Raw genomic sequence first — 24783 nt, forward strand, 5'->3', positions numbered from 1 at the left:
TCTAGACCAGCCGAAATGCTGGCCGAAGGTGAGGGAAATTTACAGTGGTTGATGGAGGAAGGAAGGTATGAGTCCAGTTACAGCCTCAGGACAAACTGCAGTAATGACTAGACTATCCTGCACAGGAGAGGAAGGACCTGGCCTATTTTTTATTTTGCAGCACCTTAAACAGCGCCTGGCACATGGTAGGCACTGCGTAAGTATTTCTCGATTAACTGAGTGAATGCTAGAGTTTGAAAACAAGATGAGGTTGCAAACCAAGCCAGAATCTGAGCTAATGGACTTTTTTGGGGGGGGCGGGGGGCGGAGGGGAAATGCATATCTTAAATTTAAATTTATTTAAAAATTACAAAAAAGTCTCCACTCAAGTTGGTGAAAAAATTTGAAAGCAGCAACAATGATCTTGGTTAATTACCAGCAGTCTAATGCAATTTATAAAATTGAACAAAATTTGGATGTGTGTCTTATGCCTCTGTAGACACGGGACCCCTTCTTTAGGTCCCTGTCTTTAGGGTCTGGGAGTATCATTATTGGAACACTTTCCAAAGCCTTTTTCTTTTGGACTCTATGCAGAATGATTCGATAGACGCCTGTGATGGAGCTCCGGGCATCTCTCCCTTGGTTATTTCGAATATGCTCTTCCGTAATGCCCAAGTGTTCTAAAGTGCTTTTAACCTCATTTTCTTCTTCTTTGAGGGTGCTGGTTTCTGATAAATGTTTCGGATCCAGTTGGAAAGGCTCCAGAGGGGTGGGGTACGGCACTCCTTGCATCCACTCATTGTTCATGATGGAGTCGATGCCGTACCTCTCGGTGGGTACCTGCTGGAGGACTCCCCGGATGAGCCTGAGGCAGGGCTCTGACACGTGCGGAGGCTCACTGTACGTGCCCTCCAGGATGCTCTTCTTCAGTTTGGCCACGGTCTCTGCCCGAAACGGCATGCTGCCCGTCACCATGAAGTACAGAAGCACCCCCAAGGCCCAGATATCCACATAAACGCCAACGTAGTGCTCGTCTCGAAAAAGTTCGGGCGCCGCGTAGGGAGGAGACCCACAGAAAGTGTTCAGCATTTCACCTTTTTTACTTACTGTGCTGAACCCAAAGTCACCCACCTTCACACAAGTATTATTGGTATAGAACACATTTTCTGCTTTCAGATCTCTGTGAATAATTTGGTTTTCATGCTGTGGAAAGAAGACAATGGGGGAAAAAGTCATCATTTTCAAAGCAAAATACCAACATTAGAGATGCATCAGTTGCTCTGAAACAATGAGGGGATAATGGTGTAACAACAGAAATTCAATGGAGGTCAACGTAAGTCATGTCAGACCTCAGATCTTGAGAGCTGCCCTGTCATAACCGTTAGCCCAGGGTAAAGCCCACACCCTCCAAGCAGACCAAAGGTTCTGTTCTGTGGGGTGAGGGTTGGAGTCTGTCCCACACACGTGGACTCAGGAATTAGGGCCAGAAGTAAGACCCAGATCTTGTGAAACACAGTAATCCTTCGTTTCTGAGACCACGTATGGGTTTTTCTGGCTGAGCAATCCCTTGAGTAGGGCCAACCCCAAGAAGGTGAGGAGCCCTCCCCCAAGTCCACACCCCTGCTCCTTTGGGTGGGCTCCTTTATCGCTACAGAATTCAATAGAAGGGAGGATACTATGTTGGGCAAGGTTCTGGCAGCAGATCCAATCCCTACCCTTGAATTCTGGATCCAGACAACCTTGAAGACCCTTGACCACTTTAATGCCAAGGGCTCTTGGAAAATGGTTTAATGTCACTTTTCCAGCTGCATCTCCTTTGGCAAGAATCCAGGCTTTGGAGCCTGACACCTTGGTTAATTCTAGATTCAACTATACCAGCTGTGTATGTGAGTGTCGCCTTCTTTCTTTGTAAAATGAGACACTGAGAACCGCCTCATGAGGCTGTTGTGAGAACTGTATGTGATCGATGCTGTATCTATAGCATTCAGCATGGTCCTGGCACATAGCAAACAAACCCGATAAAATTCGGATCTATGTCTATCATTCACCCTTCCTCTTTTTGGAGACCAGAGAGCTAGGAGAAAGGTCGGGGTATAGAGCCTCAGAGGACTCAGTCTGCATCCTCTACTGCTGGCTCCTCTTCTGCTCTCCCACTAGATCTCTTTTCCAAGTAGAATGTGCAAGACTCTGCCCATCTGCTCTATTGCTTGGTGTGGGTCTGGCTTATTCCCTGGCCCAGGGGAAGTTCACCCCGGCACAGGGCCACTTAGATGACAACCACAGGTCTGAAACAGCCACTGCCATCACACTCAGGTTCTCCCTGCTCACTTCTTTTTCCTCCCCTTCTCCCTCCCAGCTGCTCTCTTGGGCCCCTTAGGTCACTAGTAACCTGCTAATAACTTGGCCAGGAGCTCACTGATGCCAGTTCTTGTCTCACGACATCCGAACAGAGGAGCAAACTAGAAACAGCCTCTCAACTAATATAGACACCAGACAAGTGTCCCTTCCTGCCAGTTGGACTGAGAGATGGGCAAAGAGGGCAGCAAACCTTTGCACTAACAGAGTGGTACAAGTGGTCATCAGGTCTGCAAGTCAGATTCCTCCTGTGTGCCCAGCAGGACAACCAACAACAGGGAGGGCACAGGAGAACCAGTTCACGGAGGAACTGGGGAGTATGCTTATGGAGTCCAGATTTATCTAAAGACATAATCAGAGAACTAAAATAAGAACGACACAAGCAAGTGTTAATGTGTTGAGCACAGAGGCAGCAAGAGCCAGTGGGTTCACCAAAGGCGTGAAGATCAGCGCAGGCTGACCCAAGATTGAAGAAAGTTTCACAGAGGGAGACAGAACTGAGCTGGGTCACGAAGTGTGGATGGGATTGAGGATGTGAGATGTGAAAAGAGGGGAGAGGGCATCCTAGACACAGAATTAGGGAGGCAAGGCCAAGAAGCAGTGAGAAGCCAGCTCTCCGAGTAGTGGAAGACGGGGTTGGAGGAATGCGTGTGGCCAAGGAGGGGGTGATGGTCATCCAGCTGCTCAGAGTGACTCCTGCCAACTTCCACAGAGGCCAGGAGGCTGCCGTGGAACTGGAGATCCCTGGGTATTGCTTCGGAGGCAGGGAGCACAATCCCAGCCAGACATCTGACTCTCAAGAAGGGACTGCTGTCTGGCCTTGTAGGACTAAAGCCTTCGGGGATGGTTAGATGATGGTAAACTAAAGCCCCATGCTCCCACTGTGGGTAGAATGGGAGCAAGACTCTCCCTCCTCGCCCCGCTCACCATGTGCTTCACGGCAGACACAATCTGGGAGAAGACGAGCTTGCTCTCTGGTTCTGAGAACTTCCCTTCAGCGCTGATTTTCCCAAAGAGCTCCCCACCCCCTGCATACTCCATCACCAAGTGGAGCTTGGATAGAGTCTCCACGACTTCGTAAAGGCGGATGATGTTGGGATGGTGCAGTTTTTCCATGCTGGAGATTTCACGGGATAGGAGCCTTTGGGTTTTCTGGTCTAACTTGGTCTTGTCCAGGATCTTAATGGCCACCTTTTCTGGAAAAAAAAAAAAAAAAGTCAAAGGATGTGCCTGAGTTCATAGCTATTTAGACCTGGAAGGAACCTAGTCCCTCTATTTCACTAGACACAGAGGATAAGTGTCTATTTCCAGCTCAGAAATCTCCTGAGCAGTAATGACAAACAGCAATTTTTGAGTTCAACATCCATGTTGGTCCCTTAGATCAGTGTGACTCTACCATGTACAGGTTTTAATGCCAACTCCTGCCTCCCAAGGAGGTTTCAGTTTGGTGAACTTTATCCAGTCTTCTGGGTAAAGTTAAAGCACCTTTATTTAGCTGACAGAGCCCCTCTTGATCAGGCCCAAGCTACCTCTTCAGCCTCATGGCCCACCGCTCCGAACCACCTCCCCATGCACCCTGTAGTCTAACGTTACAGAACGTTTTGCTGTTCACTGAAAAGGTACAGGACATTCATGCCTGGGATCTTTCCTCTACCTGGATCTACCTGGATTATTTCCTCTCTCTGGCTCATCACTCCTTCCTGTTCTTTACTCAGTTAATGCCGGATGAGTCTTCAAGGCCAGCCTCAGAACCAACCTCTTCCAGGAAGCCTTCTATGACACCTGTCCCAGGAAGATGATGGCATCCAGTTTCTGTGTATTCTCTGTACTATAATCTCAGCACATTTACCTATAAATATTGACTCCTCATCTGTTTCTTCCTCCTACCCCCTTCCTTGTGTGGGCTGTTTGATCTGATCGGACTTTGTCAGTGCCTGGCACACCATGTACCAGTACAGGAAACACCAGTGCTCGGTGTGTCTGGATTGTTGGAAAGCCATGAAGAGTCGGGCACTGCAACGTGCTGCTGGTGGGAGGTCTAGTTGGTAAGATGGTTCTGGACTGTAGTTTGGTAGTACGTCTTGAGTCTTTAAAATGGTCACACCCTTTGACCCACCCTTTTTACTTTCGGCAATTAATCTTAAAGAAATAATCTGACACATGTACAAGATTGCTTGTGTAAGAAGACTTCTGTAACACTGGGAACAGCTTAAGTGTCCAGCAAGAAAGATGGTTAAAGTGTGGTTCATCTATCTCTCTAATGGTACAACATGCAGCTATCAAAATAATCACGTTGATCTTTATGTATGAACATGCAAAGTTGCTCAGTATAGAACAAGTGAGGAAAAACACAAATATGCATTCGCATAGGAAAAAATCTGGCAAGATATACACCAAAATGTTTACAATAGTTATTTTATTAATAGGGGGATCATGGATGGTTTTCTTTTTTTTAAAACTTTTATTGGAGTAGTATAGTTGATTTACAATGTTGTGTTAGTTTCAGGTGTACAGCAAAGTGAATCAGTTATACGTATATATATCCACTCTTTTTTTTTTTAAGATTCTTTTCCCATGTAGACCATTACAGAGTATTGAGTAGAGTTCCCTGTGTTATACAGCAGGTTATTATTATTATTATTATTTTTTTTTTAAATTGCGGCACGCGGGCCCCTCACTGCCACGGCCTCCCCCGCTGCGGAGCACAGGCTTCGGACGCGCAGGCCCAGCGGCCATGGCTCACGGGCCCAGCCGCTCCGTGGCATGTGAGATCCTCCCGGACCGGGGCACAACCCGTGTCCCCTGCATCGGCAGGCGGACTCCCAACCACTGCACCACCAGGGAAGCCCCATACAGCAGGTTATTATTAATCTATTTTATAGTAATGTATATATGTCAGTCCCAATATCCCAGTTTATCCCCCGCTAATGGATGGTTTTCCTTTAATTTTTCTTTCTTTTTTTTTTTTACTTATCTGTGTTTTCTAATTTTCCTACAATTAATTATACAATTAACATAGATTGTGTAATAAAAATGGTTAATGTTTGAAAATGAATGAATCTCTACTCCAAAGTAACACTTCATTCATTTTTTGGTTCAAACTGGACCAGACTTTCTATTAGATAAGAAAGAATTTTCCAGGCAAATAAACGGGGAGAACGGGATGGCAGGGCGCCTGTTTGACCTACTTGCAAAACAACTGGTTTGAGGAACTTTGGCACAGTGGTTATGGGCATGAAGATAGAAGCTGCTAGTTTAAACTAGGAGTGTTATCGGTTTGTTAAAGTAGGTCCATTAGGACTCCTGGAAGACGAAGAGGCAGGGTTCGCTGGTGCCTGAGGTGGCCGCGCTTGCTCGGGTGGGGAACGAGGAGGGAAGCTACACGCAGCAGGACCCTCAGGGCTCCCGCGACCTCCGCGGGCGATCCTCCCGGCAGACGGATGGACCGCCACGGCAGGTCCCCGGGGCGTTCTCGCCCCGCTGCTCGCGTCCTTTCTGCTGCTGAGGCTTTAGGATTAAGATTCCCCGCCGCTGTTTACCTGAAACAGAAACTCTGGTTTTGTGTAGCCTGGTAGGCGAGCTGTTATTCCAAGGGCTAGAATAATGAAGTCCGTCCTTCAGCCTGGCAGCCTGCCTGCGGAAGGGGCCGCTGCTGCGGCCGGTCCTCCCCAGCGCGGGCCAGGCTTCTGCGTAGGTGCGGGTCCCTCTCTGCCGCCCCCTCGGCCGCCGCAGCTGCACGCGCGCTGCTCACCCTGCGACCGCCCAAGAATCCGGTTGGGGTGTGCGTCCAGGCCGCTGTCTCAAACCTCCCTTTAGGACAATCCTAGTTCTAGATTTTCAGTTTTATATTTGAGCGGTTCTTAGGAAAGGCTGCCCTCCCACGGCCGGGACCAGAGTGAGGCAGGAGAAGGTTTGCGAGAGGAAATGCGTTCTGAAATTCTACACCCTTAGGCGTCCGATGGCTCACTCTAGTCCCAGCCTGTTTCCTCCGCTTCGTGTTAAATCAGATTATAGGGGCTTCCCTGGTGGCGCAGTGGTTGAGAGTCCGCCTGCCGATGAAGGGGACACGTGTTCGTGCCCCGGTCCGGGAAGGTCCCACATGCCGCAGAGCGGCTGGGCCCGTGAGCCATGGCCGCTGAGCCTGCGTGTCCGGAGCCTGTGCTCCGCAACGGGAGAGGCCACAGCAGTGAGAGGCCCGCGTACCGCAAAAAAAAAAAGAAAAAAAAATCAGATTATAGTCATGCCACGTAACGTAAATGTATAATCATAGGAAACATTTGAAAAAGCCCTGGTGTTCTGAATTGTCACTACGTGGTAGAAACTGCCGGCTCGTGAAGAACTAGGTCTCTAAGTCCACCCTTTCGACAAATGTTCAGGCAGCACCTACTCTGCACCAGACCGTGAAAAAGACAGACATGTTCCTACAGTCCAGTGAGACAGAGAGACTTTGAAAAAACCCTCATTACAAGCGTGGCACGTGTTAGGAAGGGGCGCACATAGGAGAACAGAGAGACCCCCTGAGAAATGACACTTGCCTTGTGAACAGGAGGTGAGGAGGGAGGCCCAATACTTGGCCGTGGGAAGGGGACAGTGTGCCAGGTCTGGGCAAGATGTCACGTGTGTGTCTGAGGATCTAAGAGGAGCCCACTCCGCTGGGCATGGAGAATTGGCAGGCTGGGGGGAAGGGGTCCCAAACCGGCCTGCAGCGCAGGCAGGCATCACATTACCCAGAGACCTGGAAATTATTTCAAGAAATGTAGTCTTGGGGGTGGGAAGACGAAGAAATACACTCTCAGAGAAAAAAAAAAAAAACTTTGCCGGACATATCAGTAAAGAAAGGATGTTGCAGCCATTAAGCCTTCACATTACAGCCGCTCAAGGAGAGGCCTGAGGGAACTCAGGATAGAAATGGGATGCCAGCCATCGAGCAGTCAGCCCTGCAGCCACCCGACCCCCCTGCACCCTGAGGAGACTCAGAATGAGAAAGCGCAGGATACTGGCCCCAGACAGCTGAGGTGCGTATCAAAGGAGTGATTTCAGTGAGCCCAGACTTTTGCATCTTCCCATACACAGAAAAGTGCTGAATTCCTTAACTTGCAATATCTGGTTTTCCAGAACTTCTTTTGAAGTTCTGACTACCTGGTCTTTGTTGCAAAAGCTCCTATATACCCTGGCTCCCCCATCACCTCTTCAGAGCCATCTGAGAGGCTGTGTCCCCAGCTTAAGTCCTCAGCTTTGTCTGCTGAATAAAAGATAATTCTCAGCTGTTAGGTTGTGCTTTTTTTTTTTCAGTTGACATGGTGATGGAGATTGAGGTACAAAGTTCCAGTTATAAAATAAGTCACAGGGATGTAATGTATAGTTCAGGGAATATAGTCAGTAATATTGTAATAACTCTGTATGGTGACAGATGGCTTACCATGGCGATCATTTTGTAATGTATAAAAAGATTGGATCACTATGTTGTACTCCTGAAAGTACTATAGTTTTGTAAGTTAATCATACTTCAATTTTTTTTTTAAAGTAGCCTTTATGACACAGACCTACTAGAGAATGGACTTGAGGATACGGGGAGGGGGAAGGGTAAGCTGTCACAAAGCGAGAGAGTGGCATGGACATATATACACTACCAAACGTAAAGTAGATAGCTAGTGGGAAGCAGCCGCACAGCACAGGGAGATCAGCTCGGTGCTTTGTGACCGCCTAGAGGGGTGGGATAGGGAGGGTGGGAGGGAGGGAGACGCAAGAGGGAAGAGAGATGGGAACATATGTATATGTATACCTGATTCACTTTGTTATAAAGCAGAGACTAACACACCATTGTAAAGCACTTATACTCCAATAAAGATGTAAAAAAAATAAATAAAGTAGCCTTTATTTTTAGGGCAGTAGGAAGACACTACGAGGTTTTAAGGGATTGTCCTGACCAGATATCCACTTTAGAATGGGTACTCTGGCTGCAGTGTGGGAAAGGGGTAGGAGCAGAACGCACCTGAGGGCAGGGTGGTGGTTTGGGAGGTGACGATAGCAACGGCAGGGAGAGGACTCTCTCGGTAGTGACGGAGAGGAGAGAGAGAGAAGTAGAGAAATTCGAGAGGTCAACCTCTCCTTTCTCCAAATTTGATGAAGAGACTGACACATTTCCTTAAACCAGGGCTTGCAAACTCAAATGTCTCTAGAGGCCAGGGTGGAAATAGGGTGGAAAGCTTATTGTAAGGCAATAGGGAGTAGTGGGGACTGTGGAGTCCTGAGAAGTACATGCCCCAGAGCAAAGGGGCAGCTGCTACTCAACTCCAGACAATTGTTACTGTTGGGGATGTAGACTCAGTGTTATCAAATCTAATGTTTTTCAAGAGACATCTGAATTGTAATGCAATCATTCTAATCATTAAGTGTCAGCAACTAATTCAAAATTTCAAACCTAGAGTGGAGGAAGCAAAATCTGTCTTTGGGACCAAAGGGACAGGGGGAGGGAGCAGATATTAGAACCTAGAGAGTGTTGTGTAGAGAAAGCTACCTCGAGGGGAGCTGAGACGCCCTTCCAGAAGTACAGCTGGCCTGAATCAACCTCACAGTCAGGCTGGGGGAACAGATCTCAGGCTCTCCCTCTCCTTCCTTTGATCCAGTTCAAGGGCTCCCTACAAGCCAAAGCCAACTGGAACCCATCGGACTAAAGAGACGTGATGAAGTCTGGGACAGAGAGCAAAATGAAGGGTGGAAAATGGATCTGGGGAAGCAGATGGAAGATGTCCAGCACAGTGGGCTAGGAGGGTAAGAGAGCGGGAGGCAGTGGAGCAAAAAACAAGGGGATGTACCCCGAGTCAGAGGGTCAGGGAAGATTTTTAACACTTTCCCTGGAGTCTAAGTGTTAACTAGAGGAAAGTAGGGGAGAAGCAATAAGGAGAGATTCTAATAGTAGGGTTGTATAGGAGAGAAGATCTTGAGGCAGGAAAGACCCTAATACCTTAGGGTAATGGTCTATACGCTTTTTTGATTAGCTTCCTTTACTAATAAACATTTTTGAGCATTGCTGTCTATGTATATTTATTTATAAATTATATGCATGCACTACTAATATACACATTTTAAATGTATTTAATCATGGAAATTAAAAACATGTAATCACAAATAAATATAGAAAAGAAGTTCTAATATTTTCTTCCCTCATCCCAGTGGGCACCCCCATGGGTATGTGCACCCTACTTTGGAGACCACTGCCTTTGAGGAATTGAAAGAAGAGAGTGGAGCTGGCACATGGGGAATGAAGGAAAAGATAAGCCAAGAAGAGGCTGGAGAGTCAGCCAGGGCCAAAATCCGTGAGTCGTATTCTGGACCTCAGATTAAGGGCATTGAGAAACCACTGGAGAGTTTCTTTTTTTTTTTCTTTATCTTATTTTATATTGGGGTATAGTTGATTAACAATGTTGTGTTAGTTTCAGGTGAACAGCAAAGTGATTCAGTTATACATATACATGTATCCATTCTTTTTCAAATTCTTCTCCCATTTAGGTTGTTACATAATATTGAGTGGAGTTCCCTGTGCTATACAGTAGGTCCTTGTTGCTTATCCATTTTAAATATAGCAGTGTGTATATATCAATCCCAAACTCCGTAACTATCCCTTGCCTGCACCCTTCCCCTCTGGTAACCAAGAGAAACCACTAGAAAATTTCAAGCAGAGAGCAAGCTACATGACCAGGCTTGCATTTTCTAAAAGAACGCTTCTGGCTGCAGTGCAGAGGATGAGATAAATATGGATGAGGGAGACAGATTACAGCAATTTAATCCAACTAGGAAAGGGTGAGATATTTAGAAGGGAGCATCAATAGCACTTGGGGTTCAGCCAAGGGTTAGGGTTGAAGAAGAGGTAAAGGTTTCTGGGTTGAGGAACGGGGAGGATTGGTGGCGTGCACTGGAGGGGCATCTTTTTTCTTTTTCTTTAAAATTTATTTATTTATTTATTTATTTTTGGTTGTGTTTGGTCTTCATTGCTGCACGCGGCGGGCTTTCTCTAGTTGCGGCGAGCAGCGGGCTACTCTTCGTTGCAGTGTGGGCTTCTCACTGCGGTGGCTTGTCTTGTTTCAGAGCAAGGGCTCTAGGTGTGAGGGCTTCAGTAGTTGTGGCACGCAGGCTCAACAGTTGTGGCTCGCGGGCCCTAGAGTGCAGGCTCAGTAGTTGTGGCTCACGGGCTTAGTTGCTCCGCGGCATGTGGGATCTTCCAGGACCAGGGCTCGAACCCGTGTCCCCTGCATTGGCAGGCGGATTCTTAACCACTGCACCACCAGGGAAGTCCTGGAGGACCATATTTATTGTTGTTGTCATGGCTCTGTGTACTCCCTCAACATCTCTGGTCTCTCTCATCGTGTTTTCTCAGCTGAACCACACCCTGGTTAAATCCAACCTCCCACCTACTCTCTGCCTACACCCATGCAGTGACCATGACGGCTTGTCTCACTTTGAATTCATGATCTATAACCTCAGGTGCGTCTTAATTGCTCCTGGCAGACACACTATATTTCCCTGGTCCAACAGCGCCCCTACACTTTTAGATGATGCTTTCATGGCTTCTCTTCTCCCATCAAATCTCTAATACCTTCTCCCTCTCCTCACTCATAGCTGATGACTTTGATTTCTATTTTATCCAGTAAAGAAAGTCATAGAAGAGAATTTCTTCAAGTTCCTTCTGCCACTTCTTCCAGCCTACCTGAATCTGTGCCCATAAACTCTGTCTTCCTGTTTCTCTGGGTAAATGGTCCCTGCTCCTATCTAAGGCCTAGCTAAGAACCCTTTACATGTTGAACAGATTCCATCTACTCTCCTCTACTCAAGAACAGGCATCCAAAATTTCTTCCTTCTCTCCTGTGTCATAAGTTTTAACCTTTCTACTGAATCTTTTCCATCTGCATACATTCGTGCTATTTACCCATCTAAAAAGAAAAAAGTCTTCCCCACAAAAATGCATACATGTTACCAAAATACTTGTACTAGAATGTTCATAGTAACATTATTCATAATAGCCCCAAATTGGAAACTATCCTCATGTTCATCAGCAGTAGAATGGATAAATAAATTGTAGTAAATTTGTACAATGGGCTGCTATATAGCAATAAGAATGAAGCATCTAAACTACATAAAATAATACGGATGGTTCCCCCCCACCTTTTTTTTTTTTTTTTGGCTGTGCTTTGTGGCTTGCACCAGGGATCGAACTCGGGGCTCCGGCAGTGAGAGAGCCAAGTCCTAACCACTGGACCACCAGGGAAGTCTCCAGCTTTCACAAGTTTAATATTGAGCAAATGAAATAAGACAAAAGAAGACATATTATATGATGCCATTTATATAAAGTTTTACAGGCAAACCCAATCTGTCATGTTAGAAGTCAGGGTAGTGGTTATACTTGGGGATGCAGTAAATAGAAGGGGGGGATAGGGGAGCCTCTAAAGTACTGGGAATGTTCTCTTTTTTGAACTTGGTGGTGGTTATATGGGTCTTTTTAGTTTGGAAAATTCATTTAATTGCATATTTGTGATTTTCATACCTCTTTTTGTATGTTAAACATTAAAAAAAGTTTTTGAGAAGCCACAAAAAACCTCTCTCAACCCCACTTCCCCCTCTAGCATCAGACTCTTCTTCTCATTCTCTTTGTAGGAAAACTCTCTTAAAGAGCTGGTTCTACGTCACTGTCTCCAGTCCTCCCCTCATTATGTCTTGAACCTAAGAGCTATTGCTACCAGAAAAGCTCCTCTCAGGTTCACCGATGACCTCCAAGTTGCTAAAACCAATGGCCAGTTTTCAGACTTCCTCCTTCCTCCTAGAAACACCTTTGTCACTGGGTTTCTAGGAAAACACACGTTCCTGGTTTTACTCCTACCTCTTGCCACTTCTTCTAAGGCTCCTTTGCTGTGTTCTTTTCATCTGCCCAGCCTCTAAATGTTCGACACCTGAAGGCTTAGTCCTTGGACGTCCCTACAATTTCCTCAACAATTCCAGATGCATAAATACATCTGCCTACGAGACCTCTCCACTTGGTTGTCTCAGTTCGGCTTCTTACAGAAGCAGAGCATGAGGCAGTGATTCAGGTGCAAGTAGTTGATGAAGGAGGTGGTACCCAGGAAACACTGGTAGAAGAATGAGGAAAGGCAGCCAATTAAGGATGTGTTACTAAGCAAGTTACCTAAATCCTGCATGGCTGTTAGCATAACTGACATCATCTCGGGCTCATACAATTCCTCCTGTCCTTCCACTGACCCCACTCAGGACTGCACTATGCGGCAAATCACTTCTCTGTCAAGGGCTTTGTAGTTAACGGATATTGTTTAATGATCGGTAGGTCCAGGTGGCCTCTGTGCTCTGTTAGTCCCCAAATAATGATGAAGTCCTTCGCTGACATTTCCATGAGACTAGTTACCCATTCAATCATCTTGACTTAGGAATGTACTTCCTGTTTTCAAGGGTACTCCCATACCCTAGGTTAGCTATAAAATTGCCCCAGTGGCCCTTTGGGCGGTGCAGAGGATAGCTGCAAATGCTTCCAGACCTTTGTCGGCCCAATCCTGATCCCATCTTGTCAGGTACCCTACCATAAACTGATCCATTGAGTATATGGAGCTGCCTGCCTCATTTTTCAGTCTCAAGATGACTTCTCAGCTCGATGGGCATCTTTTGTTCCCTCCGTCTTCCAATGATCCTGCTGCGAGATATCCTTTGAGATTTTTTTTTTTTTTTTTTTTTTTTTTTGCGGTACGCGGGCCTCTCACTGCTGTGGCCTCTCCCGTTGCGGAGCACAGGCTCCGGATGCACGGGCTCAGCGGCCATGGCTCACGGGCCCAGCCGCTCCGCGGCATATGGGATCTTCCTGGACCAGGGCACGAACCCGCATCCCCTGCATCGACAGGCAGACTCTCAACCACTGCGCCACCAGGGAAGCCCCTATCGTTTGAGTTTTATCATGAGAAGAGTGAGAGAGCTGGGGTATTTGTACATCAACTACTGCCAGTAACTAGTTGTTGGCTGTTCCTGGCAGACATGAATTCCCCTCTATTTCCCACGCATGCAGGCAGAGCAGCTCCAGCAGCTAGAGAAAGCCCAGAGGCAAAGAGATGGAGAGACTGGCATTTGAAGGTCTGGCCTGCATGCACTGAAATGGTAAGGCCCAAGGAGACACGGGTGAGGCACCAACAGCCTCTGCTGTGCGTGTGTAACAGGCACGCCCAGCATAACACGTCCAATACTGATCTCCCCCACCCCAGACCTGTTCCTTCTACAGTCTTCCCAGTTTCAGTAAATGGAAGCTCTATTCTCGCAGTCATCCAGAGCAAAAACCTCGAGTATTTGACCCTTCTCTTTTACACTCCACTTTCAATCTGTCAGCAAATCCTGTTATCTCTACTTCTAAATACAGCCAGAATCCAGCCACTTCTCAGCCTTTCACTGCTCCCTTCCTGGTCCAAGCCACCATTCTCTCCTGCCTGGATTATTCCAATAGGCTCCTAGCTGATCTCTCCTTTTCTGCCTTTGACCCCTCGCAGCCTATTTTCAACAGAGCAGCCAAGGTGATCCTATTAAGCGTAAGCCAGGTCGCGGGAGTCACTTCTCTGCTCCCTCAGAGGGCTCGGGTTTCCCTCATAGGAAAAGCCAAAGTCCTGACTTTGCCATATTGCATATTAACCCTATGTGATCTGGTCCCTGCCACTCTCTGCTGTCACACACCTCAGCCGTTCCTAGAGTTTTACAGGCACTCTCCCACCTTGGCGCTCTTCTGCTTGCTGTCCCCTCTGCCTGACCACGTTCCCCCATGGACTCCAAGGCCAGTTTCCTTATTCCCTTCAGCTCAATGATCACCTCCTCAGGGAGGCTGTCCCTGGCCATTTTGTCTAAAACTGCAGCCCCCGATGCTCCCTCCCCTCTGCTCTATCTTCCTTCCTGTCACTTATCACTATGTAGCATAATGAATATTTTACTGGCTTACTTTTGTCTGTGTCTCCCCGCTAGAACATAAGCTCCACAGGACAGATTGTGGTCTATTTTGTTCACTTCTGTATCTCCAGTCCCTAGAACAGTGCCTGTTACACGGGAGGTGATCAACAAATATTTGTTGAATAAATGATTTCACTTAACGCTCACAACAGCCCAGGATAAGTATTCCCATTGCAGTGTAACTCAAGTTTGCGCCTTGCTTTTTCATTTATTATCGTGTCCCATGCATCCTCCATTTTACCACAGACTCTCCACAAGTGTGATTTTTAATGGCTGTGTGACTTCCATCCAAGTGCATATGCTTTAATATCCTTGAGCATTCCTGCATCATTGGAGCATATAAATTATTTTGAGTCCTTTGCATTATAAATAGGGAACTTTTTTTGTTATAGTAATACTGAATTTATTTTTAGGATGGATTCACCAAAGCCAATAACTAACCATTCTTAAAGTAAGAAAACATAATTTTATGTATTTTTTTTTTTTTTAATTTTTTTTTTTTTTTTTTTTTTTTTTGTGGTACGCGGGCCTCTCACTGTTGTGGCCTCTCCCGTTGCGGAGCACAGGCTCCGGATGCACAGGCTCAGCAGCCATGGCTCACGGGCCCAGCCGCTCCGCGGTATATGGGATCCTCCCAGACCGGGGCACGAACCCGTATCCCCTGCATCGGCAGGCGGACTCTCAACCACTGCGCCACCAGGGAGGCCCAATTTTATGTATTTTTAATTTACTTTTTTATTGAAGTATAGTTGATTTATAATATTGCATTAATTTCTGCTGTATAGCAACATCTTTTTTATATTCTTTTCCATTATGGTTTATCCCAGGATATTGAATATAGTCTCCTGTGCTCTACAGTAGGACCTTGTTTATCCATTCTATACATAATAGTTTGCATTTACTAACACCAAACTTCCAGTCCATTCCTCCCCCATATCCCCTCCCCCTTGGCAACTGCAAGTCTGTTCTCTACATCTGTGAGTCTGTTGCTATTTCATAGATATGTTCATTTGTGACATATTTTAGATTCCACATCTAAGTGATATCATATGGTATTTGTCTTTCTTCTTCTGCCTTACTTCACTTAGTATGACAATCTCTAGTTGCCTCCAGAAAACATAATTTTAAACTGCTGTTTTAATGACTGTACTCAAGAGGAGGGACCCCTTTTTCACAACCACTGGGCCTTCTCAGTTAAGCTTTACTAGAGCCTGTGTGAGTCCCCCAGCCCTGTCCTTCTAGGAGATTATAGCATGAAGAACCCACCAGAGAAGACTGCCACGCATTGCTCTCTCCCATATCTCTTCCCACCACTACTGGATTTTCCAGGGAAGTTATTATACTAACTTAATTCACCAAATATTTGTTGAATATTTATTAGTTATAATGAATGTGGGGGAAGTCTGAGGATCAATATGATACAATGTCTGACACCAAGGAGCCTATGACGAGGACATACAAGACTTTCACTATACCCCAGATGTGTTAGGCCCCAAATCTTGATTTCTCATGCATACTTTCTCTTGGGTTCCATCATGGTCATTGGGCTCCTTTACTTGACCTCCATGTACCCCCAAGTCAGTGCTTCCAGATCTGCACTCTCAAATCCACTTCTTCTTCTGTATTCACTATTCACTGCTAAGTCACTACGGCTGGAAACCTGGGAGTCATCTTTACTTCTTCCCCTCCCTGTCCTCTCCCACTTTCCCCCATGCAGTTGACCACAGGTTTTCCGATACTCTAAGATCGTTTTCAAATGCATCGCCTTCTCTCCATCCTCACTGTCCCTTCCTTAGTTGAGGTGGACATCATCATTCATCTGCATCATTAGACTACTATTTTATTCTGACATGCCTGACTCTTGTCATGTCCCAACCTCAATTCACTTTCCTCACTGAAGTAATTAATAGTTAATCATTTTATCAACTGCTTGCTTAAGGCTCTTCAATGGCTTCCTGATACGTAAATGACAAAATCCAAATATGCAAGAAGATTCTCCGTGATCTAGTCCCTGCCTCCATCACCCACCATATCTCCCACTACTCTGTGGGTGCATCCCATGCACTAGCCTCGTTGAATTACTCTTAAATCTCCAAACACTCTGCACCCTGGCTCATACCTCCAGTCACTTTACATCCTCTCTCTCTGACTGGAATTCCCTTTCCTCTGTGTCCTGCATTACTTCTTCGCAAACCTCAAGACCTAATGCAAGCCTTTCCTGATCAATTGACCCTTTCCTGATTTCAGCCGCAGTCGAGCACACCCTTTGTTACCTCACCCTGTGACAGCACTTATCAATTGTTTCCTGTCTGTCTCCATTACCTACTGCGACTTCCTATCGGGCAAGAGCTGTATCTTATTCCTCTTTGTGAGGCTCAAGAGAGTTTATTATATTTTTTAAAAAAGAATGAATTAACCGATGCATAAATAAATTGAGAGAGAAGAAGAAAGCCTTCTAGAAACATGAAACTAGAGTAACAGAGAAGAAGACCAGGGATGAAGGGGTCAGAAAGGATGGCAACAGAGAAAGGGACAGGCACCCATGGCCTCTTTTACTTTTGTTTGAGGCAACAGATGGGACATAAAATATTCAGAAGCCGAGTGCGTCATTTCTTTTGAGAAATTTCTAATCAGCCTAAAAGGGGACTCATGATGGCTTCAGCCTGCCCTATCAGCTTGCAAGGCCCAAGAGAATCTGAGCCATTAGCTATAAAAATAAACTCCAGCCAGCAGGGGCCTATACTGGAGCCTTCTCTTTAGGGATCCAGAGCAGCTGGTGTCTTTTTTTAAACTCCTGTCTTGGGAGCTGCCCCTGGCACAGAAACCCTCCGCTTCCCTGGGAATCTCCTCCGTTATCTTATCCAGGTTGTCCATCTTTCCTAGAAAACCTAATGACAATTCTGGGCAAGCTGGCTTTGTATGGGAACCATATTTATACAAATCGCTATTCAGACTATGCCATCTGACATGGCCTGGGAATGGGACAGGGTATTTGTAATTCCCAGCAAGGCTAAACCACTCCCTGTAGAGGTAAAGATTTTAGAGGAGGGCTTCCCTGGTGGCGCAGTGGTTGAGAGTCCGCCTGCTGATGCAGGGGACATGGGTTCATGCCCCGGTCCGGGAAGATCCCACATGCCGCGGAGCATCTGGGCCCGTGAGTCATGGCCGCTGAGCCTGCGCGTCTGGAGCCTGTGCTCCACAACGGGAGAGGCCATAACAGTGAGAGGCCCGCGTACCGCAAAAAAAAAAAAAAAAAAAAAAGATTTTAGAGGAATGTCCCTCTGTCTTTCCATCCCAGTCTGCTCCCGGTAGCCTAACGTCCCCCCTCTTTTCATAAGTTGCAATCTTCCAGTCTTACCTCTGTCATCCTCCCAGAGTTCTCACTTCCTAGTACCTACACCGCCCGTCTCTTCCTTCATCCCCACATCGCTTCACGTCTGGGTCTCCCCTCCTTCACCCTCTCAGTTCCTTTTGTCCTCACCTTTCTACTCTTTCCTGGGCTCCCTTCTGATAGAACCCAGAAGAGAGGTGAGCGCGGTACCAGGATGAGGCTGTCCCGGGATGAGCCTGCAAGTTGGGAGGCAAAGTCTGGGATTCCTTTTCCTGTTGCATCAGTACAATGTGCACAATGACCTGCTGCTAACATTTTCTGGCTTGTTTAAACGTGCTTGTTGAACTGATTTTTCCTCTGCCTGTGCTTTTGGCCTCCCTCTCCTTTTGTGCACCCATCCCATCCCATAAGCAGAGGCTGACATTGAGCCTTTGATAATAGGGCTACTCTGTGGCGGTTTAGGAGAGAGGAGAGCATGACAGTGAGGCCACTGAGGCCCCCATCCACACAGCAGGAAAACACCGCACTCTCTGAAACTCAAGGGACTAGAATTAAGTCAATGCTGTAATACGACAGGCGAGAAGCCTCTGGCATTCAAGAAGAAGGTCGCTACGTAAACGCCAGTCGTGGTCCTTCCTCCTTCTTCTGTCCTCCTCACATAACAGCCTGTCTGAGGAATTAGACGCTCTCCTGGCTTGTGGTGGTTTCCCTGCTTAGCTGGTTATCGTCGCGGTGATGATATGTCCGTCCATTTACTGTGTTCTCCACTCTCCCGTCTCAGAGACGCTTCTTTGGACCTTGGGCCCTGCTGACAGTGCAGTGGGTCGTGTGACCCGAAAGGCTGCAGCTGACTTGACATAGGCAGGCCCTTGACTCAGCGGTGGCCCATCGCCGGCTGGTCGGTGAGCGATTATATTCTCTTTTCAAAATCTGAGCTGAAATACAATGAAACTAGTGGGATGGAGATGGGATAAAGCTGAGAGGTTATGTAGATAGGGGACTGGAAACAATCATTCTTGGCCATATGCCTTTGGATAATTAAGAAGAGAAGGCCACTCCGCAGAAAGAAGTACGAAGTAGAGATGAGAAGCCGCGCAAACCCAGAGAAAGGGGAGATGGAGAGGGTAACCTCCATCCTTGAAACGTGGCTCTACCTCCCTGCTGAGGGGCCACAAAATTCCCCTGCACACAAGTCACCCTGCCAGCGTGAGCTCATCTGAGTCGGCTTCTGTCCCATGAAACGAATGACGTGTGACTCACACAGGCCTAAAGGACCTGGACTTTTTGGAAAGCAGACTAATACTGGCACTTAATGAATACTTGCCACATGCTCTGTCTAGGTACATGGTAAATATTCAGTATATTATATCTTTCTAAAATTCGCTCCTCCTAGCAATCCTAGGCAGCTGATATATTTTCTTCACCTATACATAAGGAAATTGTGGTCTAGAATGGTAAAATAACTTGTTCGGGGGGTCACACAGCTAGAGGAAAAAAGAATTGGAATTCCAAGCAGGTCTGGCTGACTCCAAAGCTGATATCTTTCCACAATATTGCACTACCTTCTGCCACCTTCAAGACAAGGTGCCGCTCTTACACACTGTCTGAACAGGGAGGGCGGGCAGAAGGTAGGTGCTGCTTCTGAGTCTTGGTTATACACTCTATGACTTGTGCATTGTCCCCTGCTTCCCTGCTGCAGGCATTGGAGGGCAGGATCACTCCTCGGCAGTCCGGCCGCCAGGAAGGAGAATGGCTGGTGAGCAGGGTGGGGTCTGGCGGGGGTCTGGGGCTGAAGAAGGCAGTGGTAGCCCACTTGGTCGGCTTGTCCAGGGCAGCATGTGAAAGAGCTGCCCCCTCCACCCAGCACCAAAATCCTGAGGTAGCTTGCAGCGAAAAGGAAGCTGGGTTCTAACCCTGTCTCTGCCGTGACCTCGGGACAGCCACTTCTGAGCCTCCGTCTCCCCATCTGTAAAATTCAGGAGGGCTAGATGAGGTCAGTGTTTCCCGAAGTGGAACCTTGAACACTCATGGGGCATGCAGTGATTTTAGTGCATGAAAACAGCCTTAAATAGCACCAAATCACAGCATAAAAATGTTATTTCCGTATCGGTTCTCCCTTCACTCTCCTAAGTAAGGTAAAGAGAAACTCACAGATGGGTTTTTGGCATGTTTTAAATTACTTTCAGTCACTTCGTAAGTTTCCTTTAATTTTTTTTTTTTTTTGGCCATGCTGTGCGGCTTGCGGGATCTTAATTCCCCAACCAGGGATCAAACCCATGCCCCCTGCCGTGGAAGTGTGGAGCCCTAACCACTGGACTGCCAGGGAAGTCCCCCTTTAAAATTTTTTGCAAGTGGCTAAGAGAATAGATTTTAAAAGTTCTCACCACACACATATGAAATTGTAACTATATGAGGTGGTGAGTGTGTTAAATGACCTTATTGTGGTAATCATTTCATAATATATACATATATAAAATCAGAACATTGTACGCCTTAAACTTACACAATATTATGTGTCAATTACATCTCAATAAAGTTGGAAAAATAAATAAACAGAACTTTGAAATTTGTGTGTATTGTATTTATTTTTACCACTACCTTCTATTCATGGGTTTTCATGACTTTAATATCAAATTTCCTTCTGAAATAAGTTTAAGTAAAAAATAGACTTGCACAATGATAGCTACCATTTATTGAGTGGCTACTCTGTGCCATGTACTTCATATATATTATTCCTAATTTCCCCAACAATTCTAAGATAAGAATCATTATCTCTATTTTATAGCTGAGGCAACTGAGGACCAAAAAGGCTAAGTAATATGCATGAAGTCAGATACCTAGTAAGTGACTGAACGAGGATTTGAACAGATTTGTCTGATTCTGAAGCACATGTTCTTTCCACTATCCTATCCTCTCCACTAGAATCTAATATCTGAACCTACACTAGGGAAGCAGTTCCAACACGCTTTGCTCAGACTTTAGCCCCTGTGACCTCTCTGCCACAACGGACACTCTCTCCTTTCTGAATTCCTCTCCTGGTTTGCCTTTATGCAACTTCTCCTCTCCACTTCCTGATCATGTCTTCCTCTCAATTTCTGGCCCCTCATCTCCTTATGTGTTTTATGTTGTCTTTCACTCTTGCTCTAGACTATTGAAAAGCAACATCTTTCCCAATTAGATGTGAATCGCAGCCCTAGAGCTGCTTTTATGAGTAACGTAATCAATGCTACTGGCTGCATTTTGTCAGCGCTGAGGGCTGAGGAGCGCTGTAATGTCCCCAGGTAGGTAAGGTGAGTAGGCATGAACCCAGACACTCGGGCTCAGAGCAAGATAGAAGGGGACTTGGAGCTCCAGTGACTTGGGTGTGTGTGCACGCATGTGCGTGCGTGTGTGTGTGTGTAGGTAGAGGAAGTTGTGGTACTTTCTCCATAGGGGTCAAACAGGGATGAGTGGGGAATAGGATTGGGGGTTGGAGAAGAAAAGAAAACAAAACTCTTGACACAAGAAAGAGCAGCCCTGGAGACGTGGTGGCAGCCTGAGTGCAAGGAGAATAAATGTCAGTACGGGACTCTCAGGGAGAGGGCAGAGCCCATGGGCTTTAGGAAGTCTGTAGATTGTACCGAGTTGCAGGCATTCTTTCTCTGTCCTGTGACTCTGTTATGACTATCTCCAGGCTTAGTTAGCTATATTAGAGGTAACTTGGAGAAGTGCCCACAGGGGCTGGGCAGCAAAGGGCTGCTGGTCTCTCCATACAGCTCCTCTCTGAGGCCAGAGCGGTGGGCACTGCTGGTCTAGAATCCAGAGTGACCAGCAACCAAGCACGCGTGGCTATTTGGTAGCAAGCAAGGAGCTAACAACAATGAGAACTAGTACAGAGCAGACTGAAGCAGAGACGTTCTTGAGATCAAGTCCCTTTTCCCCAAACCTAACAGAAGCAGCAGCCTCTGGTAAGGAGGAGAGGCTGGACCCCACTATCCACTGACCATCCGGGAGGTTCCCTGTGCCACTGGTATTGACAAACAAACACAAGCAGAAGTTACAAATAAGGACCCGGAATCCGAGTGGCCTTGGAACCAAGCCACACTCCCCTCCGCCTCTGCAAGGTGTAACTGGAGGGGACAGATTGCCCTCAATGTTTGAGTGACTTCACCTGCATGCTATAGTGGGAGAGTTTTTGGAGTCAAAATCATCTAAGATTAAACTGCTAAAGCCACATTTGACGTCTTTGGATCTTAGTTTCCTTATCTATAAAGTGAAATAAAAATACTGAGCTCACACCATCGCTGTGAAAATGAACTGCGGCAACAGTGGCCGGTGGCCGGCACAGGACTTGCACTTAGCAGGGGCTCAGTGATGACGCCTCACCTTCCTCCTTGGCCCTGGACTCCTAACCCGACCCCCAACCAGGTCCCAACACTCTGGGCATCACCCGTGGAGGTCGGATCCTACCTTTGGTTAGGGAGTGAATCCCGAGCTTGACCTGGGAAAAGTTCCCACTTCCGATTTCCCCTCGGATGCGGTAAAAGCCGATCCGTTTCCCCAGAGTGATCTCCCTCACCACCTTCTGGTCTTGGGACATGTCCTGGGTCAGCTTCTCGAAGGGCGTCAGCTGGCGAGGCTGCCCCTCTCCGTCCTCCTTGGCGCACTCCGTCTGGCCGCCGCTCTCCACGCTCTCTCGCCGGTCCCACCTGGCATAGCGGGGGTTCTCCAGGCCGCCTCCATTCACATACACGGCAGTCATCGTCCTCCGCAGGCCCACGTTTCCATCTCAGCAGAGGCACCGATGGGGGGCAGGCTGGGGAGGGGCCGGAGGGGCCGAAGGGGCCGGGCGGGTGGGAGATGGGAGTTGACTGCCAGAGCCCTGTGTCCTTGAGAGCCGGGAAAAGACTCTTGAATGCGCAAACCCCCTTCTCAGCTTCAGCCGGGGGAGGGCAGAGGCCAGTGCCAGAACCACCTACCAGCCAAGCCCGAAGCCGCCCTCACTCGAGACCTTCCTTCACGTTGAACTTCCCAGCTCTAACTGAACCATCAGGCACACGTCCAGGTACCAGAGCCGCTTCCCTGATCAGGCTCCAAGAACTTTCTGGCTGGCCGTGCTGGTGCTCTGTGGTAGGTGGCTGTGTCCCAAAACAAAGGCTCCAGTTTGCTATTTCCTTTGATGGCCAGAGGATCTTTTGCTCTGGTGTGTAAAAGCCCCGCAGAGGCCCTCAGGTCTCTGCTGCTGGCACGTATCTCTGACCTTCTTCATTTTGCACTTTTGCTGTCAAGTTGCAGGGCCCTGGAGACCTGATAATCTGGACCCCAGGAAAGAAGAAACTTGCAAATCAGCCTTCTGGTCACACGGGCAGCCAGAGGAGGATTAAATCCCTGCAATGCCACTTTAGCCGGCCTTTATTTAGATGAGCCTTCCTCTAAGCCGCGAGCTGTCTCAAAAATTTGGTGGGTGCTACTTCATCCTAAGAACAGAGAATAAGGAAATGTATTAGCCCATGCTAATGTACAGTACGGGATTTATAATGAATGTGAAACTGCTTGGTAAGCACCAGTCTAAAAGCACTCTACAAATTTCAGTTATGACTCATATCAGTAGTAAATGCTTGATCACATATGATTTAATAAGAAGAAAATGTACGCACACACACTCCTCGATCTACATTTCAGAAAAGCCCTCACAGCCTGTAAATATTTCTAGCAAAATAATTTTTCTACTTCTGTTTCTGGCTTGCTTTGAAGCCAGACTTTTAAAATAATAATACAGTAGGGAATTCCCTGGTGGTCCAGTGGTTAGGACTCCACACTTCCACTGCCGGGGGCCAGGGTTTGATCCCACGAGCCACGTGTCACGGCTAAAAAAAAAAAGGAATTGGTAGGTACAGTGGAAACGCCTTTAGTAAAATCTGTCAGCTTTTCTGGTCACATCATTTATAAAATAAAGTGACCACGATGTCAAATTTTGAAATAAAATGATAAGACGATCATCATAATGACAAAGATTTCCTATCAGTTTTCAAAAGTTCTTACACTGATTCAAATAACAATGTGTTATATTTCCTTTACACTGTATGTTCTCATACACTGGCTAATTTTTCTCCTAGGCTTATTTTCTAGGTATTTCTAATCAGGTGTCAGCCTCCAGGCCCAGCAGCTCATTTTGAAGGTTCAGAAACAGGGTAATGTTACTGGAGGGCAAAGGCTATGGCCTCGGGCTTCCCTGGTGGCGCAGTGGTTGAGAGTCCGCCTGCCGATGCAGGGGACACAGGTTCGTGCCCCGGTCCGGGAAGATCCCACATGCCGCGGAGCGGCTGGGCCTGTGAGCCATGGCCACTGAGCCTGTGCGTCCGGAGCCTGTGCTCCGCAGCGGGAGAGGCCACAAAGGGAGAGGCCACAACGGGAGAGGCCACAACAGTGAGCGGCCCGTGTTTACCGCAAACAAACAAACAAACAAACAAAAAAGATCTCCTCAGATCCCTGGCAGAAAGAGACCACGCAGACAAGAAGTGGTGTAACAATTTTAATTCTGAAAGAAACTTTAGCTTCACCTACGCAAAGAGAGTAGGCCTTTCAACAGGATGCAGTGCTCGATCGCCTCGTGTTCCTGCAGGTTCCAGAACTTCTTGGCTCTGTGTCCTTCCTGGGCCTTGCTCAGGACTCCAGGCTTGCCTCTCTCCCAGTGCCTCGCCACAATGCTGTCATTACCAACCCCAACTAGATAAGCACCTGGAGGGCAGGAACCTGCACCTTATTCTTCGAACTCCCAGGGCTCAGCCCAGTGCCTGGAAGTTTTACGATAAGCATTTGTTGAAGAAGGAATGAATTAACTTACCAACTGATTGATCGTTACATTCAGGTATGATCTATGGAGTAGAGGTAAATATTTTATTTACAGACACATAACACTATCCCAACATATACTTGAATTATCTCAGAAAGCTTATTTCAGTCCACATTTCCAAGGCCTGGGCTACCTTCTACTGGCCAATAGTATTCCTGGCCCCACCTTCTTGTGTAGGTGAAAGCTTAGCCTGAATTCCACCATCCAACTGAGAATTGCTACAGTACTGCTTAGAAATCCAAAGTCTTCAAATTATAATGCACTGGTTAGAGAGGGAAACAGGAGCTCTCATTCATTGTTAGAGGGCATA

At 47.0% G+C, this 24783-nt stretch overlaps 1 protein-coding gene across 1 annotated transcript; it reads right to left on the reverse strand.

Moving 5' to 3' along the window:
* Positions 1–432: 432 nt before the first annotated feature.
* NIM1K (NIM1 serine/threonine protein kinase) lies at positions 433–22382 on the reverse strand (the record flags this gene model as incomplete). Its single annotated transcript, XM_079703016.1, has 3 exons — positions 433–1182; positions 3262–3530; positions 22091–22382. The coding sequence occupies 3 exons, from the start codon at positions 22380–22382 to the stop codon at positions 433–435; spliced, it is 1311 nt and encodes a 436-aa protein (XP_079559142.1).
* Between the last annotated feature and the right edge of the window lie 2401 nt (positions 22383–24783).

This window comes from Hyperoodon ampullatus, assembly GCF_949752795.1.
Source record: "Hyperoodon ampullatus genome assembly, chromosome: 4".
Classification (NCBI taxonomy): domain Eukaryota; kingdom Metazoa; phylum Chordata; class Mammalia; order Artiodactyla; family Ziphiidae; genus Hyperoodon; species Hyperoodon ampullatus.